Genomic DNA, 27,514 nt, shown 5'->3' with positions numbered 1-27,514 from the left:
CCCTAATATATTGTATTTATAATTCGAGTAATCTCATACAGTCATAGACATAGTAGTATTTTATTTAAGGAAATATATATAATAGTCATATATTCTGTCCAATTTGCAATATATTCTCTTTAGGAAGGAAATAATCTCACTGAGATACTCAGATACCCATCACGTACATTAATTATGCTATTAAGGCCCTGTTCGGCAAAAGTAGCGGTAGCGGGTAGCGGTTGAGTAGCAGGTACCTCCACTACCTCAACCGCTAACCGCTACGCTACCCGCTACCTCAAAAGCTACCGCCGAACAAGCCCGGAGTAATTTGCACCCAAATTTTTTTTTTAAAAAAAATACTACTTCAATGTTTATGGCGTGTTTGAGATGATTTGTGCGGTAATAAATTAATAATCTTAATAAACTCCCTGCCAAAAAAAAAAAAAATTCTTAATAAACTTTTGTGGTCTAAAAACAAATAATTAACATAATTGGATTATTTATTTAAGAAAAGTATTAATAGGCATATATTATATTATATGATTTTAAATTAAGGAATTGAAGAACATTAAATTGTATTTGACCGAACATTTAAAAGCAAGTTTAGGATTTGTTACCTAGGAGGTTGAGGGGTAAATTAGAAAACGGATATTTCATGAGATACCCCCGAGGTTTAAGTTTATTCACCAGGTACCCTCGTTGTTTCAGTAATCCACCAGGTACCCCTCAGGTTTCATTTTCTCGCATGACTTAACCTCGCCGTTAAGTGGCCGTTAGAAACTTTTTTTCACCAGGTACCCTTGTAATTTATTTCACCCAGGTACCCCTGAGGTTTCATAGATTTTCACCAGGTACCCTTATGTTTTTATGGTAATTGCACCAGATACCCCTGCTCACCAACGGCTAAAAAAACTAGCCGTTGGTGAGCCTTCTCTATTTAAAGGGGGAGCATTAGCAACTCTTCACTACAACTTTCTGTTCTTCCCATTAACCAACTCATATTTTCCCTATTTCCCAACTCACTTTCAAATGAGCTCATATTCTCAATCTCAATCTTCCTCTACAACGTATGAATCCTCATACGTTGTAGTTCCAAACAAAACATGCAACATATGTGGGAAAAAATTTGCAATAAGAAGTTCTAAAACAATGAAAAATCCTCAAAACTATATTACAAGTGTGACTTATGTGACAACTTCAAGTGGTGCAAGGGAAGCATTGAGCAACCACTTCCAATGAGAAACAACAAAGGTAGCACAAAGGAAGGAGAAATTGAAGAAAATAGAAGCTTGAATGAAGAAATTCACCAAATGAAGAAGAAACTCAAGCAACAAAAGAAATTAATGCATGGAGCTATAAAAAATGGCATTCTAATGTTTTTTTATTCTAGTATCATGTTTACCTCTTTTTCTCAGTTTAGGGGGTCTACCTGATGCTCTCTTCATGGGTGGTGGGAGGATAATAGGAAGGTCAAAAGAAGGCCATTGGGTTGGGTCAGGCATGGGGTGCATGTGCTCTGAGTAAGTTAACTTGTATGCTTGCCCTTTGAAGTAGTGAGACACAAAATCAGTAGCTTCAAGTCTTTGGTGGTAAATAACCCTAAGGCCATGTCTGCAAGGTATGCCAGATATTTGCCATACTCCACAACCACAAGTCCTTGCATCTAACTTAATAGGGTATTTGACAGCCCCCTCTTTCACTTCATATTCCCCTCCCACAACAGCTGTTACAGAACAAAACCTAGACTGTTGACTCCTCTCTTCTAATACCCCAGCAGCATATTCAGTCAATTGGTTTGGTCCCATTTCTATAGCCTTGCCAAATCTAGACCCAATCTTCTTCATACACCATTTCCCAGCCTCTATTAGATCCAAGCATCCAAGCACAAACAAAATAAAGCAGCAAAACAGAAAATGTATTAATAAAAAGGACAGGGGTGGTGTAAAACATATGCAACCACAGTGTAAAAAGCAGTAAAGATAGAACATTTACCTTCCATCAGAGTGTACACTGGCATGTCTCTAAAAGGCTTGGTACAAGCGTTGAAAGATTCAACAAAATTGGTGGTGTTGTGATCACAAACCACTTGTGGTTCAAACTTGTGCCTTGACCACTGCTTTGGCACTTGGGACAGATAATCAACAACCTTTGGATCAATTTTGGCAATCTTCTCCATTGCCTTATTGTACACATATGGGTTGTATGCATTTGCAGCAACCCAGAAGAACTTATGGACTTATGGAATGCAGTTCCATACCAGCCAGTTTTTTTTTTTAAAAAGTAGTCGTTGGTGAGCAGGGGTATCTGGTGAAATTACCATAAAACATAAGGGTACCTGGTGAAAAACTAAGAAACCTCAGGGGTACCTGGTGAAATAAATTACGAGGGTACCTGGTGAAAAATAGTTTCTAACGGCCACTTAACGGCAGGGTTAAGTCATGCGAGAAAATGAAACCTGAGGGGTACCTGGTGGATTACTGAAACAACGAGGGTACCTGGTGAATAAACTTAAACCTCGGGGGTATCTCATGAAAAACCCGTTAAGTTAACCACTGGAACTAATTAGTTAAGTTTGAGATTCAATTAGTTAAGCAACGAAACTAATTAGTTATGCAACGAAACCAAATAGTTAAGCAACGAACGAATTAGTTAAGCACTGATACCAATTAGTTAAGCATTGCAACTAATTAGTTAAGATTTTATGAGTTTTAGTTAATAATGAGTATTTAAAATTAATAACTATTCGACTCATAAATTTAACTATTTGTTTTTATACCTTAACTATTTTGTTATTCAATTAGTTATGATTTTATTACTTTTAGTTATGTTTTACACTAGTTTAGTTAGTACCCAACAAAAATTAAAAATTTTAATTTCGAAAAAAAAAATTGAAAAAAATAATAATTTAAGCATGAATTCCAATTAGTTAAGTCTGAAATCTAATTAGTTAAGCTTGAAGTCCAATTAGTTAAGCCTGAAGTCCAATTAGTTAAGCCTGAAAAAAAATTCCAAATTTTTTTTTTTAAAAAAAAAGTAATTTTCAGAAAAAAAAATTCAAAATTTTTTTTTAAAAAAAATTTACATGCTGACGTCAGCATGACGTCAGCACATGCGCCAACATGGCTGCCAACGGGGCTGCCAGCAAGACTGCCAACAAGACGGTCTTTCCTGTAAGGCGGTCTCACACAAAAGTTTCTCGAATTTCTGTGGCTCTACTCTATAAGGCAAATCATGAACTTTTTTGTGTCCTCGTAAATTTTCTAATCGGGTTTTTCATGAGATACCCCCGAGGTTTAAGTTTATTCACCAGGTACCCTCGTTGTTTCAGTAATCCACCAGGTACCCCTCAGGTTTCATTTTCTCGCATGACTTAACCCTGCCGTTAAGTGGCCGTTAGAAACTATTTTTCACCAGGTACCCTCGTAATTTATTTCACCAGGTACCCCTGAGGTTTCTTAGTTTTTCACCAGGTACCCTTATGTTTTATGGTAATTTCACCAGATACCCCTGCTCACCAACGACTACTTTTTAAAAAAAAAAACTGGCTGGTATGGAACTGCATTCCATAAGTCCATAAGTTCTTCTGGGTTGCTGCAAATGCATACAACCCATATGTGTACAATAAGGCAATGGAGAAGATTGCCAAAATTGATCCAAAGGTTGTTGATTATCTGTCCCAAGTGCCAAAGCAGTGGTCAAGGCACAAGTTTGAACCACAAGTGGTTTGTGATCACAACACCACCAATTTTGTTGAATCTTTCAACGCTTGTACCAAGCCTTTTAGAGACATGCCAGTGTACACTCTGATGGAAGGTAAATGTTCTATCTTTACTGCTTTTTACACTGTGGTTGCATATGTTTTACACCACCCCTGTCCTTTTTATTAATACATTTTCTGTTTTGCTGCTTTATTTTGTTTGTGCTTGGATGCTTGGATCTAATAGAGGCTGGGAAATGGTGTATGAAGAAGATTGGGTCTAGATTTGGCAAGGCTATAGAAATGGGACCAAACCAATTGACTGAATATGCTGCTGGGGTATTAGAAGAGAGGAGTCAACAGTCTAGGTTTTGTTCTGTAACAGCTGCTGTGGGAGGGGAATATGAAGTGAAAGAGGGGGCTGTCAAATACCCTATTAAGTTAGATGCAAGGACTTGTGGTTGTGGAGTATGGCAAATATCTGGCATACCTTGCAGACATGGCCTTAGGGTTATTTACCACCAAAGACTTGAAGCTACTGATTTTGTGTCTCACTACTTCAAAGGGCAAGCATACAAGTTAACTTACTCAGAGCACATGCACCCCATGCCTGACCCAACCCAATGGCCTTCTTTTGACCTTCCTATTATCCTCCCACCACCCATGAAGAGAGCATCAGGTAGACCCCCTAAACTGAGAAAAAGAGGTAAACATGATACTAGAATAAAAAAACATTAGAATGCCATTTTTTATAGCTCCATGCATTAATTTCTTTTGTTGCTTGAGTTTCTTCTTCATTTGGTGAATTTCTTCATTCAAGCTTCTATTTTCTTCAATTTCTCCTTCCTTTGTGCTACCTTTGTTGTTTCTCATTGGAAGTGGTTGCTCAATGCTTCCCTTGCACCACTTGAAGTTGTCACATAAGTCACACTTGTAATATAGTTTTGAGGATTTTTCATTGTTTTAGAACTTCTTATTGCAAATTTTTTCCCACATATGTTGCATGTTTTGTTTGGAACTACAACGTATGAGGATTCATACGTTGTAGAGGAAGATTGAGATTGAGAATATGAGCTCATTTGAAAGTGAGTTGGGAAATAGGGAAAATATGAGTTGGTTAATGGGAAGAACAGAAAGTTGTAGTGAAGAGTTGCTAATGCTCCCCCTTTAAATAGAGAAGGCTCACCAACGGCTAGTTTTTTTAGCCGTTGGTGAGCAGGGGTATCTGGTGCAATTACCATAAAAACATAAGGGTACCTGGTGAAAATCTATGAAACCTCAGGGGTACCTGGTGAAATAAATTACAAGGGTACCTGGTGAAAAAAAGTTTCTAACGGCCACTTAACGGCGAGGTTAAGTCATGCGAGAAAATGAAACCTGAGGGGTACCTGGTGGATTACTGAAACAACGAGGGTACCTGGTGAATAAACTTAAACCTCGGGGGTATCTCATGAAATATCCGTTAACTTAATTAAATCCAGAGCATAACTAATTGCTTCCAGTGCTTCACTAATTAGTTTCAGTACTTCACTAATTGATTCAGTGTTGAACTAATATGTTACATTACTTAACTGGTTTATTACATTGTTTAACTAATTGGTTCTGAAGCTTAACTTATTAGTTTCATTTTTTAACTAATTGATTCAATTTCTTAACTAATTGGTTTCAATGCTTAAAAATTTGTATCTTAACTAAAACTCTGAAATTCGTTATCTGAAACTCAAAAATACATAACTAAAACTCAAAAAATCTTAACTAAAACCAAGAAAATCGTAACTTAAACTCGTGAAATCATAACTAAAACTCGAAAAATCGTAACAAAGGCCTGATTTGAAACTAAAAAATACGCAACTAAAACTCAAAAAACCTTAACTAAAACCAAGTAGATCGTAACTAAAACTTAAAAATTCATAACTAAAACCTAGTAAATCAGAAATTTTAACTTAAACTTGAAAATTCGTAACTAAAACTCAGAAAATATTAACTAGATTTCAGAAAACCTTAACTAATCAGAAATATTAACTAAATCTCGAACATTTAATCTTAACTAAAATAAGATTATTCTTAACTAAAATGAAATAATTGTAACTAAAACGATAATATTCTTAACTAAAACAACAATATTCTTAACTAAAAGAAGCATTCTTAACTGAAACGAAATTAACTAAACCATCAACATTCTTAACTAAAACAAAATAAATTATAACTAAAAGAATCATATTCTTAACTGAAACGAAAGACCTAAAACTAATTAAATACAACAACCAATTGCTCCTTCGAGACACCGCAAGGCTTAGCAGCCACCACAAGGCTTCTGCAGCTTACCACACCAACAACACGAACAACACCGAGCACCAGCAAGCAGATCGTCGAGATCGCCTAGACCACGCGCCGCACCGAAAAGCCACCTCTGCTCGCGACAACTCTCCTCCATCCTTCGCCGCTCAATCTCTCTCCGCCTAAGCGCCACCGCAACTTTCCGTCGAGATTACCTAGACCACACAACAAATCAATCAAATACACAAACCTAAATTTTAAAATCAAAAAAATTGAAAAATAAAAAACTTAAGGAACAGATCTAGCAGTGGATGCTCGCTCACACCTTTGATCAACAAAATTAATCAAATACAAAAACAAAATCAACAAAATTAATATAAACAAAACCTAAAAAATCAAAAACCTAAATCGATCGAAAAAATCAATCGAACATCGATAAAAAATCCAAGTCAGGATTTCGAAAATAAAAAATCTAAATACATGAGGAAGAATGGAGGAGAGATGAAGAAAAGAGGTGGAAGAATTACCTTAACCACCACCGTGACCAGGCAACCATTAACGCAACCACGAACTCCTCGCGCAACCATAACCTCGGCAACGACGACGCTAAAATTGTTCAATTCGCTGGAGTTGATCGCGACGGAGATTCTCTCTCTTGCCTCCGACAACCGTCGTTAATTTCTTCCAGAATTAGGTCTGGAGAGGATAGAGAAGAGAAGAGTGTTTAAGAGAGAGAAAGGGGGCCGAGTTGAGGGGAGGGTAAGAAATGAATTAGGGTTTGCAAATGGGAAGGAAAATGTGTATATATATCAGCGATTATGTGTCATTATTAGTGCCATCAAGGCGGTCTTTTCTGTAAGACCGCCCTACTTAAAAGTTTGTACATAAATTCTCGTTAAAGACATCCCCTTTAACTAAATTCCTTTATTAGGGGTATTAATCAGATTGGGGGATATTTTGTATCCAAGTGATTTTCTCCTTTGAGTCTTGATTCCCCTTTCAAGAGTTTTAATTATAATGATAGCATAATCATCATTTATAAATTATGGTCATCCATTAGTGAGTGTCCGAAATTCTAAATAAGAGTCCATAAGCATTTTCCAGAAATTTTAGACTTTTTCTTACAAAAGTTTCTCATTGTTCCTATTTTTCTACGTAACTTTTATTTCTTCCTAAGAATCCATTATATATATTCTTCATAAGAGAGTCAAGTCATTGTGTGCTAGAAAGCCCGAAGACATGTTAGTTCGGGTTAAGTCACAGGAACGTGATAAAGAAGAAAACTAGCTTGTTACTAGTGTCTTATACTAACCATTAAAACAAGTAAAGTGGTAAGTAAGGGGACGAAATTCATAAAGACTAAATTTGAGTCAATTAATAAATAAGTTAGGTCAGAACGGGATCGGAAAAAGGCACTAACCAAGGACTACTAAAGTAATCTAACTAAAAAGGGCTAGGTAAACGAGATTAGGGAGCGGGGATCAAACACCAACCAATCATGATACAAGCATAAGAGATCAAAACTAAGGACGGTAATGCATGAACACATGAAAGAATCCTTTCTTAAAATGACGTATTGGACTCCGATCATCTCACAGATTGAATCCTTTCTATGAATTAAATTAAATTGGTCTGTTTTATAGCGGGATTTGGGTCAGGTCGGTTGTTGGTGGGTAGGTGTTAATTGTTTTTGAATTTTCGGCTTGATTCTGCTACGATCCCACTCTGATAAAGGAAAAGTATATATCAATTATTGTGATTTGTGAAATAACATTGCATTTTCGTAATTAAATCGGTAGAAAAACTAAAAGAAAGGTAGAAATGAAAAAAAAAAAAAAAAAAAGTGATTTAAATGAATAAATTTGAGGTTAAATGAATATAATTTAAAGTTAAATGAATAAAATATGAGCTGAAATGAATAAAAATTGAAATTAAATGCACTTAAAAGTCTATTTATTTACAATTATGTCATCTAATACCAAAAATGCAAAATTTCTAAGAAGTATCAATACAAGTTATTTTGCGTTATTGATAATTTGATACTAACAAATTCTGTATTGATATTCAAGATAATTGTATTATAAGGACACAAGCCACTTAGGCCATGTTCTCTTCACCCTGTCATTGTTACTTATATGACCAGACCTTATTAAACTAGACCAGACCAGACCAGGCCTTTTTAATTATTTATTATTATACTTAGTATTATGATTATAATAATTATAACTATTATTATTATTATTATTATTATTATTATTATTATTATAACAATAACAATAATAATTATTAATTATTAATTAGTAATAACAATTAATAATTAGTAATTAATAAATAATAATAATAATTAATAATAATTTTTATTATTTAATATTTTAATTATTATATTATAATTAAATTATTAATTATTAATTTATAATTAATTACTATTATTATTATTATTAATTATGTATTACGAATTATTAATTGTGAATTTTTGTTTACTATTTATTATTTATTACAATAATAACTAGATCAGACCAGACCATTAAAATGAAAAATTAGACCAGATCATATCATACCAGATGAAGAGACAGAGCCTTAGTCCAATATTTATTCATCCATGAATTTGGAGTCCCCTTCTGAACGGCTTATTTCTTTAACCACACCAAAGATAAGGTCTCAACTCTCAAAAGATAGAGATAAAAGTTCAAGAAACAGGGAAGTAGACTAGTGGTACACTGGTAGTGGGAAGAAATCCGCAACGATGGCATCAACAACCTCCACTCTTTCACTCTCATGGAGCAATTCATTCCATAGCTTTGCAGGCGCCATTAGTGAACCTCAGAAATCCCCAGAAAATTGCAGAGTAATGCTCCCAATTGTCGCACAGAAGAAAGTCAAGAAAATTCGCAAGGTGATTGAATTTCTACTTCAACTTTTATTTTTCGACTTCCATTTCCGTTTATTTATTTATTTCACTGCTTTTGATTTCTAGGTAGTAATTATTGTGTGGATTTTGAAATGGGTGTTGGTAATTTTGATTAATTGTGGGCTATTTTGGTGTAGATAATTTTGAAGGAGGATATTCCAGATTTGGGGAAAAAGGGCCAGCTTTTGGATGTAAGAGCTGGGTTCTTAAGGAACTTCTTGCTGCCATTGGGAAAAGCCGAGGTTGTCACCCCATTGCTGCTCAAGTAAGTTGTCTATTTTGTTTTACAATTCAAATTATTTCTATGTTTAGTTTTTCCATTTTTGTGTTATAATTTATATATTCTAGAATTATGTCTAATACTGCTATAGTTTTGGTGTCGAATGAGCAGTAGTTTTGTGCATACAGGAAAAATGATGCTAAGCAGTACTTGTTTAAGGGTGGGTTCTGAAAAAGATGAGGAAAATTTGTCATTAATTTCACGTTCCTTCGCTGCTACAAGTGAGTAACTATCAGTAAATTCTATCAGTGGCAGTTTAGGGAGATGAACGATAAGCATGTGACTTTGGGTCTTCAGAAATCTGTATATTTCATGAATTCTATGAAGGTCTATGACTAAACTGTTGTGCATTCTTTCTAGATTCTTGTTTTAGTCTCTTGGTCTATTGAGTTCCATCACCCAAATTATTACTTTGTATATAAGTTCAAGTAGCCTATATTTTCTGGAATAGAAAATACTGCTTCAAGCCTTCAACCAAGGACACTAATTAGTCTAACAATTTGACAACTTGAAGAGACGAAGAAAATAGATTTTTTCACAATGGCGGACAAGACTAAGAGAGTAGTAATGATGGAGTGCAGTAAAGAAATCCTCTCATCTTTGTACTTCCTGGGCAGCTCTGCACTAAAGGATGCCTTCTGAATATGGGGTTGTATTGGAACTCAATCCTTATAGTACATGGAAATTTGACGTAGTGTATTGGAGAGGGGGTTGAATTAGGAATTACTGCTTTTGTCTTGCATGGATCATTGAATTGTGAAAGGATAGGGGAACTTTAAAATGTATCTCAGATGGATTCTATGATTCAGGGGAGAAAGGAAAGAGGGATATTGACCTCTTCATCACTGCCAGCTTGAGGATATATTTATGTGATATAGAGATCACAATGTGTTTACATAACATTAGTTTTAGCTGACAAGTGACCACAGTGCATGTTCTCATCGTTTATTTTTGTTGTCAAAGGGAGATGAAGATGGAAGATGAGAGAATTGAAGCTGAGAAGAAAAGGGTAAGTGTAGTATTTCTTGGCAACACGCATTATTGTTGGTTTTGAGTTATCATTTGTGTAATTCAATTTATGTTGTGGAATTTTTTGTATCTTAGTTTCTTTCCTTTAAGGTGTAGCTGGATACATTTGCTGAACTTAATTTTTACCAGCCATAGAAGTCAATGAGTAAAACAATGACAACTTCACTGTTCATGATACTTACAACTTGATTATCGGGACATATATTCTTCCGTCTTTATTGGCTGGCATCCCCTAGTTTTTGGTTTTTGTTCTGCTTGCTCGTTTGTTATTTTCAAGTATCCATCATTTTTTTGGGTGCAAAGTATCCATCATTGTGTTTGTGACTTTGTGTAATCAGTTTGGTGGACTTTAACGAACAAGGTAGAAGCTTTTGCATCGGTTTATTATGTAGTATTTCATGTAAAATTCTTGGATTACTTAGGCCATATTAACTGGAAATAGAAATCTATCTTCAAACCCCCACCCCAGCTGCTTGTCATTATGCCAGATGAGCTTAATCAGCTGCGCGAATTCTAGCTTTTAGCTGTATCGCATTAAAATTTAGCAAGACTTGGTTTTAAAATTGTCTCTTCATGATTATCCAATAATCTTGTCTAATATTTTTTTTGTTAGGTAAAAGAAGAGGCACAACAGCTAGCCCGGATGTTTGAAACAGTTGGAGCTTTCAAGGTTAAACGCAAAGGAGGAAAGGGAAAACAGATATTTGGAAGGTAAGAAGAACAGATTTTACATTCTTGCCTTGCTGTAGTCTGTTCCTCATAACCTGGTCTCATATTATTTTTCCTGTGGATTTGGCAGTGTGACTGCTCAAGATCTTGTTGACATAATCAAGGCACAGCTTCAAAGGTAATGTTACTGGCATCATTACTGATGACCTCATCATTAATGTTTTCTTTGACAATGAACTAGTTGATGAATGAAACCTGTATTTTGTGAAGATAAAAGTGATTCTGATGTACCGTAATTGTCTTAGAAGACCATACAGGTGAAGTGTTTTCAGCCATTTACAAAAATAAGTGAACATCAGCTCCTTGTTAGCATCCTCTTTAACTACGTTGGATGGGAGCCTGCCCTATTTTAGTTGGAATGTAAAATATGTAAACTTAGATAAAGCTAATCCCTATGTCGTGTGAATTGGCACTTTGATGCAAACTTGACACCTTGTACTGGAGAAGTTTTGAAGCCCTCCAATCAACAAGGTGTTGTTAAGAATTGATCTCCAAGCTCAACCTCCTCCCCCCCCCCCCCCCCCCCCCACCTCTCCCTGAAATAAAAAGAATGGAAAAGAACAAAAGCAGGTGTCCAAGCTTGTAGTCATTATTTTGCGTGTGTGTTTTGAGTGGATGAACATCTTATGTAAAAGTTATGATCTTTGAAAGCCAATGCCAGTTATCTTAGAGGCACTAACATGATCGAAGGTTAGTAAGTTTTGGTGCCAGTGTGTGACGTCTAGCTTATTTTTATTGTGGAAAGTACATAGATGATTCGTCAATGGAAGCCTAAAGCCGTGATGCAGGTTATTCTAGGGCAGGGGAAACAGAGGTGCCAACTAAGTGCAGTTCTGCCCTCCTTTTTTTTTTATTCCATAGAAACTATATGTGGGGCTTAAATGGAAGCTCGACTCTTGGACCTTAATGACAAACTGTTTGATTACAATGTCAATAGATGCAGTAATGAGTTTATACCTCCTCAACCCCTACCCTCATTTAAATTATTATTTTTTGTCTCAGAGCCAAATTCACATATCACATTGCTTTAGAGCACGGATATTAAGGAGGGAAAGAGAGTAAACAGACTAATATGGTGGGTGTGGGTTCTAACTTTTGAGATTAAGTAGTGAAAAAAAAACTTACCTAGAGTAGTATGTTAACTTAGCTCTAGATCATCCCAAAATGGTGTATGTTATTATAATCATCAAAATAGTTCGAAGTATATGTTAACTTTTCTCTAGGATTGAGGGGGTGGAAATAAAAAGGAACAAATTGGAAAAGGAAGATGCATAGGAGGCTTATTTTTAGCACTCCTTATGCATGGTGCCCACATAAGTATTCCTAAATATAATCCTGAATCGGTTTGAGACATGTCAAAAACGTTCAGTCTTGAATTTTTTTTCCCTTCCTTGTTTTTGACAAATAGACTGTTAAGGGGAACTAAAATTCTAAGTTCAACTTTTCAACAGAGCATCCTTAGAACTAAATTTCATTGTTGTTCTGGTTCAGGGATGTGGACAAAAAAGTTGTTTTCCTCCCTGACATCAGGGAAACTGGGGAGTATATAGCAGAGTTGAAGCTACACCCTGATGTCACTGCTCAGGTTCGTGTAACGGTGTTTGCCAACTAATTGAAGCTTCCTGCAGAGTATTGTATCAGACAATCAAGCATTTTGATTCCATTCCAAGGTAAGCAAACCTTTCTTTAACTGAATTTATTATGAAAAAAGGTTATTACATTCAACTGTCTATGTGCTGTTAGCAAACTTAGTCCGACAGAAAAGCCTTTGTTTTTCTTTCTTCTATATACAAAAAACTTATACGAACACTCGAACTTCAAAGCTCGGGATTACTATGTCAAGTTAAAACCAATTTAATACGGAGTAGTCTTTTTAGATCTGTTTCCTCTCTGCTGTAGTTTCATAGGTCTATATACACCCACGCCGCATTTCCTCTTTGTTTCCCTGAAAACATGTTTTCCTTGATGTATTTTTTAGGAGTCGTCTGATATTCAAATATTTCTTTTTTCATGGCTGGTCATTTGCAGGAGAGATACGGCCGTTGTTTCAACTGTAGATGCCCATAATGCACCGAGAACTGTAACTTGTATGTGTCTAGATACTTTAGCTTAGTGAATTCTGTTGTTCTGTTACTCGTCTTTTTTTCCCATAATTGTTCATGTTTTCTACTTCCTTTTTGCTGCGAGTTTTTACACACTTGATTTTTCGAAGATAAATATCCTGCATGCGTGTATACTTTTAGCTACAAATGGCAACGAAGTTGCTGCAAGTAACCCATAGTTACAGGGGTTTCATTATGTTAAGTTGTACACTGCCTCATTTTACCACTAGGTAATCAAGATTAGTTAAAGCCTATGGTGAAAGCGTTTTTCAGAAAAGAATAATCCCAGATTTTAAAAAGCTCCAAAGAATTATTCTATCTGAGATAATGTTTTGCACATTTTCTTTTTATCTGAGATAACCTCTTAAAGTAGAGATTAGTTGTTTGATTGGGTACAACCACTAATTATCACCAGACTTTGGTGTTTGGTGGAGTTCTTAGGTAGATATTTAGTGTGTGTCGAAAGCTAATGGAAGTGTGTTTTGAGTGGTTTAAGGAATACTCTTAAATACTACTCCGTACTGTACTCCATCCACAAAGTAGTGGCGTTTCATGTGTTTATGTAATATACATACGAAGAAACAACAGCTAATTCAACCACTAGTTTTATCAAAATCATTCGTTACACGGATCGCTAAAAGGAAACCGCTACCATAGATGAACATAGAAAACACGAACTTAGCTATCCTATTCGACATGAAGAATTTTGCATTTTGCATTTTGCATTTTGCATTTTGCATTTTGCATTTTGCATGATAAAAATTCTAGTTTTTGTTATTTAAAGGGGAACTTGAAGTTTCATCTGCAACCTGTTTAGCTATTACCTTCCAACTTTTACAAGTGCAACACTTAACACTGAAATAAACCAAGCTAAAGTTATGATCAATTTACTACTTCCTCGTTCTTTTTTAAATCACACAATTATTTAGGCATGTTTGCCAATGTACGATTTCAAACACTAATATCTCTAATTGTGGATCGGAAAAAATTATAAAAAGTTTATATTTAAATAATATTTATTGATACGAATCTAATAAGATCCCACACGACTATGTTTTTTCTTATGTATAAACCACTAAAGGAAGTCAAAGGTGTTTGTGTGAATAGTGTCTAAAACTCCATTGTGTCATATAAATAAGAACAGAGAAGTATTATACAACTATACAAGTAGTATTTTTGTTACAACATCATCAAGCCAAAGTCATTAGCAATGAGTCAATGACGTTTGTTTATGATAAGTAATAGGTGCAGATTGCTCTTGTGGTAATTGGTGTTAGCCGGTGGCGGTGCCAGTAAGGGTTCAGTGGGTTTAGCTGAATTCTTACTGGAACTGCAAAACTCTGATTAGTTTTTGACAGTAAACAAAGTTAAATTTAAAATAGAGCAAAATAGGAGCATATGAATGCCAAGTGTTGCAGTGGTTGAAGCTATATACTTTTATGCCAAGGGTCAGCACTACTTTTGAATTTGGTTATGATAAGTTTTGTTTTGCTTTGGTTTTTTATTTAAGGGGTTATATTAAGGGGAATTAGTGCATTTCCTTCGTAATTCAGGTTTATCAATTTGTCTTTCCTTTCTATTAGGCTCAATTTTTCTCGGTTTTTTTGAAATAAATATTATTGTAATAATACACATGTGTATCATGGAATTATTACTTGTAATTTAGATTTTGGACTATGATTTGAGTTAACTATATTTTTGTCCGAATTTCGAACCCTTAAGTAAAAACTTCTGGCACCACCACTGGTGTTAGCAAAGTGTTATTTGACCAACAGGGCGATCTTAGGTTCAAACCCTATTGTGCAAATATTTTATGTTTAAACTCACAAATCTAATATACATATATAAAAGAGGCATATTTGCTGAAATATTAGAGCGCCACCTAGGATTACTAATGGTTTCGGCTAATAAAAAATAAGATTTCTAATTTATTTTTGAATTAAAAAAATCGAGTGCCACGTAGATAATTAATTAGGTGCCACGTAGATATTTAAATTAATTAATTAATTACTAATATATACAATTCCATCCAAAATCAAACGCTCTAATAATTAAAAAATAAATCTAAAATAAAATCCATCCAAAATCAAACACTAATCTAAAATAAAATTCAATCCAAAATCAAACATTAATCCAATATTAGAGCGCCGCGTATGAAATCTAATGGTTTCATCCAATGAAAAATAAGACTTCAAAATTATTTTTGAATTAAAAATTCGAATTCCACGCAGATAATTAATTAGGTGCCACGTAGATATTTAAATTAATTAATTAATTACTAATATATACAATTCCATCCAAAATCAAACGCTCTAATAATTAAAAAATAAATCTAAAATAAAATTCATCCAAAATCAAACACTAATCTAAAATAAAATTCAATCCAAAATCAAACACTAATCCAATATTAGAGCGCCGCATAAGAAATCTAATGGTTTCAGCCAATGAAAAATAAGACTTCAAAATTATTTTTGAATTAAAAATTCGAATGCCACGCAGATAAATAATTAGGTGCCACGTAAATATTTTTATTAAATAATTATTAATATTTCTTATATACAATTTCATCCAAAATCAAACACTATAATAATTAAAAAAATAAATCTAAAATGAACTTCAATCCAAAATAAAAAAAAATTAATTTAATCTAATATATAAAATATAGCAGTTGATATATGTAGGAGTTTTATTTTAACGTAACAATTGAATAGAAACCGTGCATCGCACGGGCTAAAGTCTAGTTCTATAGAAAAGTTAACCAGCAGCTAACCATATTCTATAGAAAAACGCGTTGTGTAACTGATGGACAATCCGTTTTATTCGTTGTAAACACATAGAAAAGTTAGTTGATGAATGACCTCTCTCTTTTTCACAACCACCTAAGTACCTAACCAAATCCCACCTCATAATATAACTACATTGTCGTTGGGATATTTCTGGAACATGTCTGCATCTTTAAGCAAGTACTCAGTATAATTGAAATTTTCGAACTAAATGATTTTTCATGTAGTATTTTCAATTCCTCATCTAATATCGCCGTGAATTGTGGATGTCAACTAACTTATCATGGTATAGTCGGTTAATTATAACGACAAATGTGTAAATGGTAAATCCGTTATTCAATATAAATTATCCGGATTCCCTCTAAAAATTCAAATTAAGGTAAGAGTTGCCAAGCCCGAAGACGCTTGCTGTTTTACGAATAAAAAGTAAAGAATAGATAGATGCTGCAACTGTGCTGTCCCTGGAGAAGATTGCTGCAGATGTCATGCCATCTTAATTGTATCAAGTTCATTGTACAACATGCACGTACAACGTCGTTGAAACTTCCTTATTCAATAACGTATTTTCACGTTCTAAAATCATAATTAACCCTATCAACTATATTATGGATGTTAAATAATCAGTTACCCTCATTTAACCTGCTTAGCAATTTGTTTGCTTTTTATTTTCTATGTTTTTGTCTAATTCACTTAAATTATTTATATAGTTAATTAATATAGCATACATAGGTCGGCATTATATTGGTGTCTCCATCTCCAAAATTATTAAAATCTTGTAATATTATTAATAACCCACTTTATTAATTAGTTAACAGTAACACTATTCTTTCAACATTAACTATTGAATATTAATACGAGGGAGTATTGACTTGAGGCTTACTTACTAGTTCATTCAACTAAAAATGTGACACTCATCCATAAATTGAACTGAATAAAATTGAGCCGAATTAAACTGAACTGAACTAAAATAAGAATCAATCTTCCTAGCTAGTATATACAGAACACCAATTAATTAAGTGATAATGCTTGAATGGATAGTTCAAAGTTTAATGAATCTAACTAGGTAGCTTAGTTAGCTTTAGAGATTAATTAATGATTAAGTGAGAGAATTGAAAGTTTAATGAGTGGAAGTGGAAAGCCACTACATTGGTAATAAGTACGTACATAGATGATTAAGTGAGAGAATTGAAAATATCAAAGTATTGACTTAGTTAATATAATTATATTATAGAGTGGGTGTTAAGTTGTATGGTTATGAAGTGTTCCTCCAAATTAAAGATGATGACTTAGTATGTGCAAGCCAAGTAAAAGGAGCACATCTTTCGCTTGATTGGGAGCCCACTTTCTTACACTTGAATCTTATTTAAGCATCTTAATCAATTACCAATTCAATCATCACAACTATCATATATAAATCACTTCTTCACGACTTTTTTTTTTAATTTTAAATTTAAATTAATAATAGTAGTAACAAAAAGAGGCCTCTTTTTTGGTCCAACTACTTAACATTGTAGTAATAATATGATTATAATTGATTAATTGTCAATGGCCCGCCCAATTATATAGACATCTCACGCAACAACGTGCCCACATGCCCTCTTTAACTTGCCAGCATTCACTTATAAACGTGCACATAACAAACACTATTTCTCCTCAACAAGCCACTCACTCTTGTCACTCACTTCACTAATAAGATCATCAACTTCGTCTCCCTTTCATTGATCTATTAAGGAGTACCACTTCTTAGGCACACGCGCTCGGGTGCATCTCTTAGGGGTACTCATAATGAAATACGAGATGTCTTGAACAAAAGAGTAACTCGATTCACCTTATTTTATAATGCGTAACTCTAATTTTTAGAGATGTACACTCGAGTGTATGATGGACATGTATACATCATGCTGAAGTGTTTTCGATTGATGTAAATCAACTTCTTCCCTTTGCCTAGCTAATTAATGAGAAGCATGTGCAAAATTGTGGTGAGAGAAAGAAGTAGTAGTCCATAGTAGAATATAATTTGTGGGTTAATGATAGATAAGAGTATTTAACTAAAAAAATTGATGATTGATGATTCCAAATTCCAAATTCCAAATAATTGGTTAAGTGGCAATAATTAGTGAGGTGATGAATTGAAGCCAAGTTGGATTGCGGGTATAAATTCTTAAAATCCCCTCAAATGACAACTAATATTTGTGGTGGGGAACATGGGGATGCCCTTTTCTTGTACTATATACTACATGTCCTTAATTAGATGATGTCATTGCTTTCTCTTATTTTATACAGGATAAGGGCTTTGAGGCAGTTGCAACTTTGTTTTATAAGCAAACAAATTTTAAAGTTTACAATCATTTTTTTGGAATTCATTTTGGATAAGAGATTAAAGCTTATCTTTATAAATCAATTTTTTTAAACGAGTAATGTTACTATTCATCACTTAGAATGAGTTAAGTCATCCTTTTTCTAGGACTGTTTTTTATTTGCTCTGGTGTTAATATGAGGTTAATGTATGCTGATGTGGAAAAACAATACTCGCCTAGGGAAAGATTATTGTTTGGTTCACCTTGTAACAAAATTAAGAAGGAAGACAATCTCAAGGAAATTACAAAAAATGGTTTAACAAAAAAAAATGTAAAACCATGACAAATTTAGGTTTATTACTTTATTGGCGGATATGTTTGATGATGTATAAGTCGATTATAATAAGGAGATTAGTGGTTTACTACTATGAAAACAATCAAAGAGTACTACTTTGTACTCGATCCATAGTATACTACTTGTCATTGCAAGTGAGACAAGCCGAGCCAAGTACTACCATGTTCATTTAATTTAGGTGATCCCGAGCTTTGAATCGAGCTCAAAAATCTGTTCAAGCTCGGTTTATTTAAGAAATTTTGTGTTCGTGAATGGTTCATGAACGTGTCGTTTATTAATCGAGCCGAGTTGATAAACGAGCATTTTTCTTAAACGAGCTTTGCGGCTTTAAAGTTTAACCAATTGAAAACATAATAATTTTTTGACAAAAGCTTACATTACTAAAAATTTTTGAGCTATACTAGCTCTTACAAACTTAAAACATAAAACATTACAAACTACAAATATAAACAAAATTGTGGGTGTTGGCTCTCGTGTAGGAGTTATACAATTTACGAATTGGTAACTCAAAGAATGTTAAGGATTATACAAAGGAGAAACAGATCGATATGGATTAACCCAGGATAACAAAAATTTATTTTGAAACAGATGTAGAATTTTTCCAAGACTCTGAAGTTCAACTACTATTTGTCATCTTACGTACTCTAGGGTCTAGAGTTGTCTAATTGAGTAAGGGGGTGAGACCGTGAGAGGGTCGAGTTCGGATTGGATCTAGTCGAATTGGGTTATTTAGAATTTTGGACATTAATTGTTATCTCCATTTTATAATAATCTTTACAATTATTATTTGTATAGATATTAAGACAAAAGAGAAAGAGTGTATATGAATATGTGATTGGATATAATAAAATATGGAACGATTAAAAAAGATAAATGTGTAAAAATGTGACTATGTATAAGAAAAAAAAAAAAAAAGTAAGAGAAAGTGGGTGGAAAATTGTATTGTGGTGTAAGGCTCCGTTTGGTAGGACGTAAAACGTTTTCATGGAAAAACGATTTTCCCCTTTTCAATCATTTTACGTTGTTTGGTTAGATAAGGGATGTAAAATAATTTTACATGACTCCCTCAAATGTGGAAAACCCTTTTCCATTTGAAAGGGAGAGAAACCACTTTTCCTTCTTTCTTCCCTACCCCCCCTCTCCTTTCTTCCCCTCAATCTTCACCATTTTCTCCCATTTTCCTTTAAGTTACCAAACAAAGGAAAACTAGTTTGGAATTGTGTTTTCCCTTGAAAATTGTTTTCCATAAAAAATCATTTTACGTTGAAAACGTTTTACGCCCTACCAAACGGAGCCTAAGTTACCAAACAAAGGAAAACTAGTTTGGAATTGTGTTTTCCCTTGAAAAATGTTTTCCATGGAAAATCATTTTACAATGAAAACGTTTTACGCCCTACCAAACGGAGCCTAAAAGAGGTAAGATAATAATTTTCATGTTAAAAAGTAGAATAAACTACAGTATAAAAAGCATTATAAAATGGAGCTAGTCTATGAAAAAGGTAAAGATCATTTTGAAACGGAGATAGTATATGAATAAATATGCAAATCGAATTCTAGTCCGAATCGCTTTGGGGTTTTGGCGGGTCATTCTCGAGCCCGATTAGCTTTTTACCGATTTGCCTACCTTACTCTATGCTTAAAATTTCGTACAAAATACATATTCTTATACGTATGGAACTATCTCACACTTTAATTCGTGTTAGATGGATAAGTATAAAGTTAAATGAGATTGAGCATTTAGCTTGCTAATTAGGGGCCGAATAGTAACTTTATTCAATTTTCAAGACTTTCTTTTAAAATTTATATAAATGAGGCATATATTTTTCAACTTCCTCCACATCATGGAGTACAACAATTACTTGATTGTACAAAACTCTTAAGACATAATTAAATTATCCCTTATTGTACATTGACTAGATTAGAAATAACCACTCTTTGATTAATTAGTCGTCTCCTATAACGATAAAGTACAAATCAAATACCATAGTGTAAACTATATGAATATATATGTTTTTGTTTCGGTGTACAAATAATTCTTGTAAAAAATCCCTGTACAGTTAGTAAAACAGATTATATGTCATGTCATTCATCTTATAGACAAGTAATATTTATGTATGATATTACCGCTAGATAAATGAGAAGTCAATCTGATAGGAGAATAGCTGTTTTGGGAGAGGGGGTTAAAAGGAGATAATTAAATATGAAATAATGTTGGGTGTTGACATAAAACTATAAGAGAAATAAAGGCATGAAATTAAGTGGAAACCATCAATCAATTAATTAAATAAATATCTTTAAAGTAACAATTAACTTATGAAGACGGTTACTCTTGGATCATAAAAAGTGGTGTTAGTAGTAGACTTGTAGTACTGACTACTGACTAGTGACTACTGACTAGTGAGTGTGTTGTGTACTTGTGTGTGTATTTTGGTGCGCCGTTCAAGCATGTGGGGGGAGGTCCCTTATACCAACTCAGCTCTTCTATCCATTTATTCTTTATCATTTGATGCAAATACAACTTATGAGATTGAAAGAACCAGATACAGATCGAAAACCAGTGGATTTTGTTAGCTTTTATTGCAATCAAGAAATGAACAAAAGAACCTAGTCCACTTTGGAATGATACAATACAACAAGTTAAACTGAACTAAACTGAACTGGATTGAAATAAATTGGAAATAACGAAATTAAATGATACTCCGTATGGAATACTCTGTATATTATAGATGACGTCTAATAAACGTTAGAAAAGATGAAATTGAATAAAAGAATCGATTTTGATACTAACTTAAGCCTTTGCGGATTAAATTTTAAGAAAAGAAAAAGAATATATACGCGAGTAGATGGATAATACAAGTTTAATTACTCGAGTAAATATAGGGTAAAGATATAGAGAAATACCCAAAATCGGACAAGTGTGGAATACTAAAAATAATAAGTGAAAAAGAGGGAATAGAAAGTAAACTGATCCAAAAAGGAAAGATAGATTAAGTAGATGCCTCTATCATCTCACTTTTCGTGAATGAAAGGCAACCACCAATACTAGCCACTTACTCAAAGGAAAGAATTCAAACTTGCTATCCAACCCCTAAATTTATTTATAATAAATTAATTATTTAACTACGCGTCATCAGTTATTAACTGAATACTAAGCTAAGCTAAGCAAACTTAAAATAAATAAATAAAGTATAAATTTGTTCAATTTGTATTTATAAAATTAATATATATCAAATGATCAATAATTCACAGTAAAAGTCAATAACAATAAAGTATATAATCAATATCAATTGGGTATTAATTTCTTTTTTTTTTCTTTTTTTTTTTAGTAATGGCAATCCACTAAAGGAGTAGGCGTAGGAAGAACATGAACAAACTTGGTTTCCATGTGATCATCCACCATTATTTGTTGTTCATCCTGATCATCTGGAGCTGGAAGATTAAGATCCAAGGAAAGAATATTCCTTGGCCCACCACTATCAATCACCGCCGCAGTACTCATCGGACGGCTAGGCAGAGTCGCCGCCACCGCCGCCGTCGTTGGTGCTCCTGCTCTATGCCTCCTCATATGACCTCCCAAGGCTTGACCTGAAGGAAACTCTGACCCACATATTGAACACTCGTGTACCCTCGCCTTATGATTGATCATGTTCATGTTGTTGTTGTTTCTATTATTGGGTTGTAGAAGAAATAACTTCTTACTCGTGAATTCCATTACATCAATCAGATCATCATCAAACACATGGCTATTCCGATCACGATCACGATCATGGTGGTTGTCGATGGTGTCGAGTGATCGGACGGCGGCCGGAGTTGAGGGCTTGATCTTCTTGTGGCTAGTACGATGGCCGCCTAGTGCTTGGAAAGATGGGAATGTTTTGTTACATGTTTTACACTCATACACACCAATAATATTACTAGTACTAGTGCTAGTATTATTATTGTTGGTTTTGGAGTTGGACTTGATTATTTTCGATACCTTCTTTTCAATCCCTTGAGCCAAAAGGATTAGACAATTAGCCATATCTTCTTCTTCCGTCGTCGTCACCTCGCTCATGATATCATGATCATCCGCCCCCGATGAGGATGAACCATAACTATTATTATCAGAACAATCGCCACCTCCGCCGCCACCACCTGCAGTAGTTATAACTACAGCGCCACCACCGTTACCGCGATAACTCGACGACGCGGTTGCTGCAAGGAGTGATCGTTGACGCTTTGTTCGCCTTCCCTTTGTGGTGAAACTTGAGAACTCTTCTTCTGTTGATTCCATGGGAAAAGAAAAAACAAGAGAAGAGCTTATTATTTTTGAGAGAATGAGAGTGAGTGAAGGAGAGTGAAAAAGCGGGTGTGTTTTTATGCGTGTATATATATGCAAATACAGAAAAAAAAAAAAAAAAAAAAGCGGAGTAGATCGACGAATAGAGAGGGCTCAAGTTATGAGAGTCAAAAGTGGCCCTTTTTGTGAACAAGCCCACCTTTTTTTAACTAATTATTTATCATTTTCTAAAATAATTTTGATTAGGTATTTTGTTATACGGTACGATTAAGATACGCAATTATATTAAAATCCTTCAAAAACAATTGCGCTGTGAAATTTAAGTAAGATTTTATAAAGATCGATGTGAATAGGTAATGAAACAAGTCATCTGGTCTATAGTGTTGACAGTCTCTAATACGACACTATAACATAAGACAATCGAAATTTACACGATACGAACACGATGAAATTAATTACTGATTGAGATAAAACATGAATTCGATATGACATGCCACGAGATCATCTCGAACACGAGTTGTTTAATTAGATTAGCTAGTACGTCATTAATCATTATATATGCTACTTTTTACGTAATTTTGACAAATTTTATGAAACACAATGAAATCGACACAAAGTCAAACACGAACCCAACACGACACCTTCAACAACTCTAATTTAGAGGAGAGGGTAACCCTAAATGAATAATGTTTGATACTCTTTAGTTATGTGCGTTACCTTAAGATGGAGACGAAAGGGAGTGGGGGAGATTCTTAGTTAACTTTGGAGGGACACTAACGTTGGGTAGTAGAAAATGTGATTCATGACGCACTTTGAGTGCGCGTGAAGATAGACAAGAGTGAATGGAATAGTGATCACACACGTAGTCGCCAAGGAAAGGAGGTTGGGGTAGTCTGTAGTACTACTACTTCTAACTTGTAATTGCTACGTCATCAATTTATGACTTTCTTAATTACTTAATTTATTATTCTTGCCTTAAACACACAACTTTGTTTAAAGAAGTAACCTTAACTACTTGTATTACTACTTCTAATTCTTTTTATTTGTTGGTTTCTTTTGAACCAGAAACTCATGTTTCCAAATGTACGTTTCAGTTTCAATGGTACCGTCTTTATGTTAAATTCAATTCCTTTTTTTGCTTGTGGTATTTATTATCCTAAAGTGTTCATTATTAAACTAATTGGTTTTAGCGTGACACTTTCTTTGAACTAATTATAAGTGGACCGGACTCTTTCTCCTCAATAAAAGCAAAGAAGAGAGCCTGATCGAGAGGGAGTGCATGTTAGTAAGTTACAGTAGTGACTTTGGGCCTCAATTTTGGACCTTAAGAGAAAACATGCCTTTAGAGTTTTCGTGCCCTTTTATGAGTCAAAATGGGCTCTCCATCCTCATAATAATTAACGACGACATAAGTTCAATGTAACTTCTATAAAAAGTTTTCAATATTTAAAAAAAAAGAAAATTCTTAGGAAATTATCTATTATCAACAAGTATGCACATAAATACATAATAATGTTTCTTGTCGAAATATTCTTTCACTAGGTTAATTAGTTGAACTAAAAGTACAAATTAAAGGAAAATTTGGTAATATTAATCCAACCTTTGACCGATTTTCTTTTATTAAGCCCACCTACGACATATTTTTTAATAATCCCACCTTTATTACCCAACAACTTTTATTGGGCCCAACAGGTCATAAAACTGTTGTAAGCGGTATTATTTCTCTACATGACAGTACTCTCTCTCGATATATTCAGTCATCATCATCAATTCATCACCATCTCGTTGACTTTTTCACCGATTACCGGCCACTTAAGCCCAATAAAAGTCGTCGGGTAGTAAAGGTGGGATTATTAAAAAATATGTCGTAGGTGGGATTAATAAAAGAAAATCGGCCAAAGGTTGGATTAATATTACCAAATTTTCCCAAATTAAATGGTCGTGTGATTGAAAGGGGACTTAAACCTGTGACAACCATACCCGTAGTAAAGGAAGTATATTAAATCCATGAATGGGTAAAGAGTCAAAAGACCATTTTGTATTTGGGTACAGATCGATAAGAATTGAAGTAGTAGATGGCAAATTATAATTTGATCAAGAAGACAATAAAATTAGTGCTGGAACAGCATACACCTCATTTAGGCTGGAACCAAGATACGGGGTTACCTTAGCTTCTAAAATTAAGGGCTTTATTTTTCAAACAAAAGTACAAAACTAGGCTACACTTAAAACAATTAAAGGGGTTTAATGTAATTGCAAATTCATTAACAATTGACTTGTATTATGCCCACCTTTCCACCAATTGAACAAGTCATGATCGCTATCTTCTTATGCAGCTATGCTTTACATCTCCACACAATGGATACATTATGTATTTCCTCCAATCTCTTTTACTTTCCAACACTTTTTGTTTTTAACACTACAAGAATTTGTATCTTTAACGACAACCTAATTATGACGGGTCAAAAATCCCGTCGTAAAATACAGGAATAACCAAACAAAGACGGGAACCACCGTCACAAATGTCTTTTACAACGGGTTAACGACGGGATTTTCTATTAACGACGACCCCCTTTTATGACGGGTTTACGATAGTAAATCCCGTTGTTAATCAACGATTATTGGCCTTTCGCAACGGGATTTCCCGTCGTTAATGGTATAATTTCTTGTAGTGATAAACGTTCCTTTTTAATTGCAATCTTTTTATTTTTGGACAATTTATCCACCTGACTTTAACAAACTACCATTATCTATATTCAATAATCCACATTTTCCCGTACGTAATTAAATCAGAAAATGGAGTTCTCTAATAATCTATATATTTTATATGAGCTAGGACAATTGTCACACATTGAAAAAGAGTGTGTATTCAATCTATTATCAAATGGTGTTAAACTATAACGAGCATGCATACAAGATTAGTACGTGGCTACTCCACCTATTATAGATGAATTGTTTTTACCACCTAAAAAAATTGAAAATTTATTTTTTACCACCTAAAAAATTAAAACTTGTATTTTACCACCTAAAAAAATTTAAAACTTGTTTTTTACCACCTGAAAAAATGAAAAAATATATGAAAATGTTATGTGGGGGCCACAATAACAGTAATACTTCTTATATGTTATATTCTTACACGATTTCATGTATTTAACTCTATTCTCTTCCCTAGCTTCCTTATGTTCCATGAATTTACATAATTTTTCACCACCATTAATTCACAAAATTGACAAAATTTAATAAAGGTAAAGATAGATAGGTGAAAGAGTTAAAGAAAATCACACAAGGAGTGTAAAAAAAATGGAGGAAAATTGAATTAGGTAGCCATACATAAAGGTTTCATCTATTTTTTCGTTTTCAGGTGGTAAAAAATAAATTTTAATTTATTTTTAGGTGGTAAAATACGAGTTTTAATTTTTTAGGTGGTAAAAACTAATTTTTCAATTTTTATAGGTGGTAAAAAACAATTTGTCCACCTATTATTGATCAAGTGAATTAAGAAATTCTATGACCTTCTAAGTGGGTCTAGATTGAGCGAAGACTTTCCCAAGAGTATGCGAAAGAAATAGTTTAATTTATACTTCGTATATATCTAAACATCGTAATTTAAATATTATACATGTTTCATAATGATTTTTACCGTTACTATTTACATAAATTAAAGCAAAAGAGGAAGACTGTATAAAAAGGTGGGAGAATATAACAAATATGGATAAAGTAAAATAAATATGTAAAAAGGTAGGTGGGTGAACAAAAAATTGTAAGAGAAAATAAATGAAAAATTGTAAATGTTGTGAAGTAAAAGGGGTAAGATAATAAATTTGTATGTCCAAATTAAAAAGAATAAAACACAATATAAAATACATTATAAAATAAATTAAATCGAAAAATATAAATATCATTATGAAACAGATTGAGTATGGAAAAAATTATTCAAGAATCTAGTACCTTGATAAGGAATTTAGAGTTAGGCCAAAAGCGTATAAAACGAGTGAACGACCTTAAGACTACGTACTAGTCATATGCAACTATACATACAACATAAAAAAGCTATTTCTTGGTTGTCTAATTGTTGTACGTAATAGAAAAATGGATAGTGTTAGTGTATGATGTAAATGCCCGTGTGACCGTTTCCAACAAGGGTCAAGTGGAGGCACCTTTCTTGGGCAAGTGCTACTTGAGCAAAATATCTGTTCAAATTTTTTATTTATTTTCCAGAACTGTATTACGGAGTATTGATTTACCGGACAGGAAATTCTTTTAGATTAATTCGACATGAGTTAATAGTCTAGATATTTTTGGAGTGGGAGGAATGATATGTACTTACCTTTCCCTAAAAGTACCCTAATTAAAATTGAATCCCTAGTAACCTTGTGTTGAAAGGTGCTAAGTATCTATAGCGGATCACAATTTGGATTATACACCCGGGTGCACAATGCTCATTGTGCACCCTGAAGAACATTTGTTGAGTATCTAAAGAACATGAAGAATGATTTCAATGTACATATACAAATGAAATATTTGCACTATATGTTCTTTGGGTTTGAACTATATGTTCATTTAGTATATGTTCTATGGATATGAATGATATGTTCTTTGCATTTGAACTATATGTTCTTTTAAATTTAGGGTGCACACTGAGCATTGTGCACCCGAGTGTATAAACCATATTTTGATAGCGGATACAGAATACACCGTATTTAGTTGATTTCTCACTATGACAACTTTAGTGAGACATCCACCTACGGAAAAAAGAAACCCAACAATGATCATGAGTTAGTAAGTTGTTGGTTGGT

The 27,514-nt window shown here is 33.8% G+C and overlaps 3 protein-coding genes across 3 annotated transcripts; 2 read left to right on the top strand and 1 right to left on the bottom strand.

Moving 5' to 3' along the window:
- Positions 1–3,611: 3,611 nt before the first annotated feature.
- On the top strand, positions 3,612–4,603 carry LOC130467661 (uncharacterized). The gene is made up of 3 exons (XM_056836239.1): positions 3,612–3,795; positions 3,927–4,385; positions 4,500–4,603. The coding sequence occupies exons 1-3, from the start codon at positions 3,612–3,614 to the stop codon at positions 4,601–4,603; spliced, it is 747 nt and encodes a 248-aa protein (XP_056692217.1).
- A 3,970-nt stretch (positions 4,604–8,573) lies between these two features.
- Positions 8,574–13,119, top strand: LOC110787959 (50S ribosomal protein L9, chloroplastic-like). Its single transcript, XM_021992598.2, has 7 exons — positions 8,574–8,849; positions 9,002–9,129; positions 10,108–10,153; positions 10,787–10,884; positions 10,973–11,020; positions 12,394–12,572; positions 12,931–13,119. Exons 1-6 carry the CDS (start codon positions 8,700–8,702, stop codon positions 12,512–12,514), a joined length of 591 nt encoding a protein of 196 aa, XP_021848290.1. The 5' UTR covers positions 8,574–8,699; the 3' UTR covers positions 12,515–12,572; positions 12,931–13,119.
- Positions 13,120–21,621: 8,502 nt separating this feature from the next.
- LOC110787907 (zinc finger protein ZAT5) lies at positions 21,622–22,787 on the bottom strand. Its single transcript, XM_021992541.2, has one exon. It carries the CDS (start codon positions 22,710–22,712, stop codon positions 21,762–21,764), a length of 951 nt encoding a protein of 316 aa, XP_021848233.1. The 5' UTR covers positions 22,713–22,787; the 3' UTR covers positions 21,622–21,761.
- Positions 22,788–27,514: the final 4,727 nt, after the last annotated feature.

Source organism: Spinacia oleracea, chromosome 2 (genome assembly GCF_020520425.1).
Source record: "Spinacia oleracea cultivar Varoflay chromosome 2, BTI_SOV_V1, whole genome shotgun sequence".
NCBI classification, from domain to species: Eukaryota; Viridiplantae; Streptophyta; class Magnoliopsida; order Caryophyllales; family Amaranthaceae; genus Spinacia; species Spinacia oleracea.
This window is presented reverse-complemented; position numbering and strand designations above follow the sequence as displayed.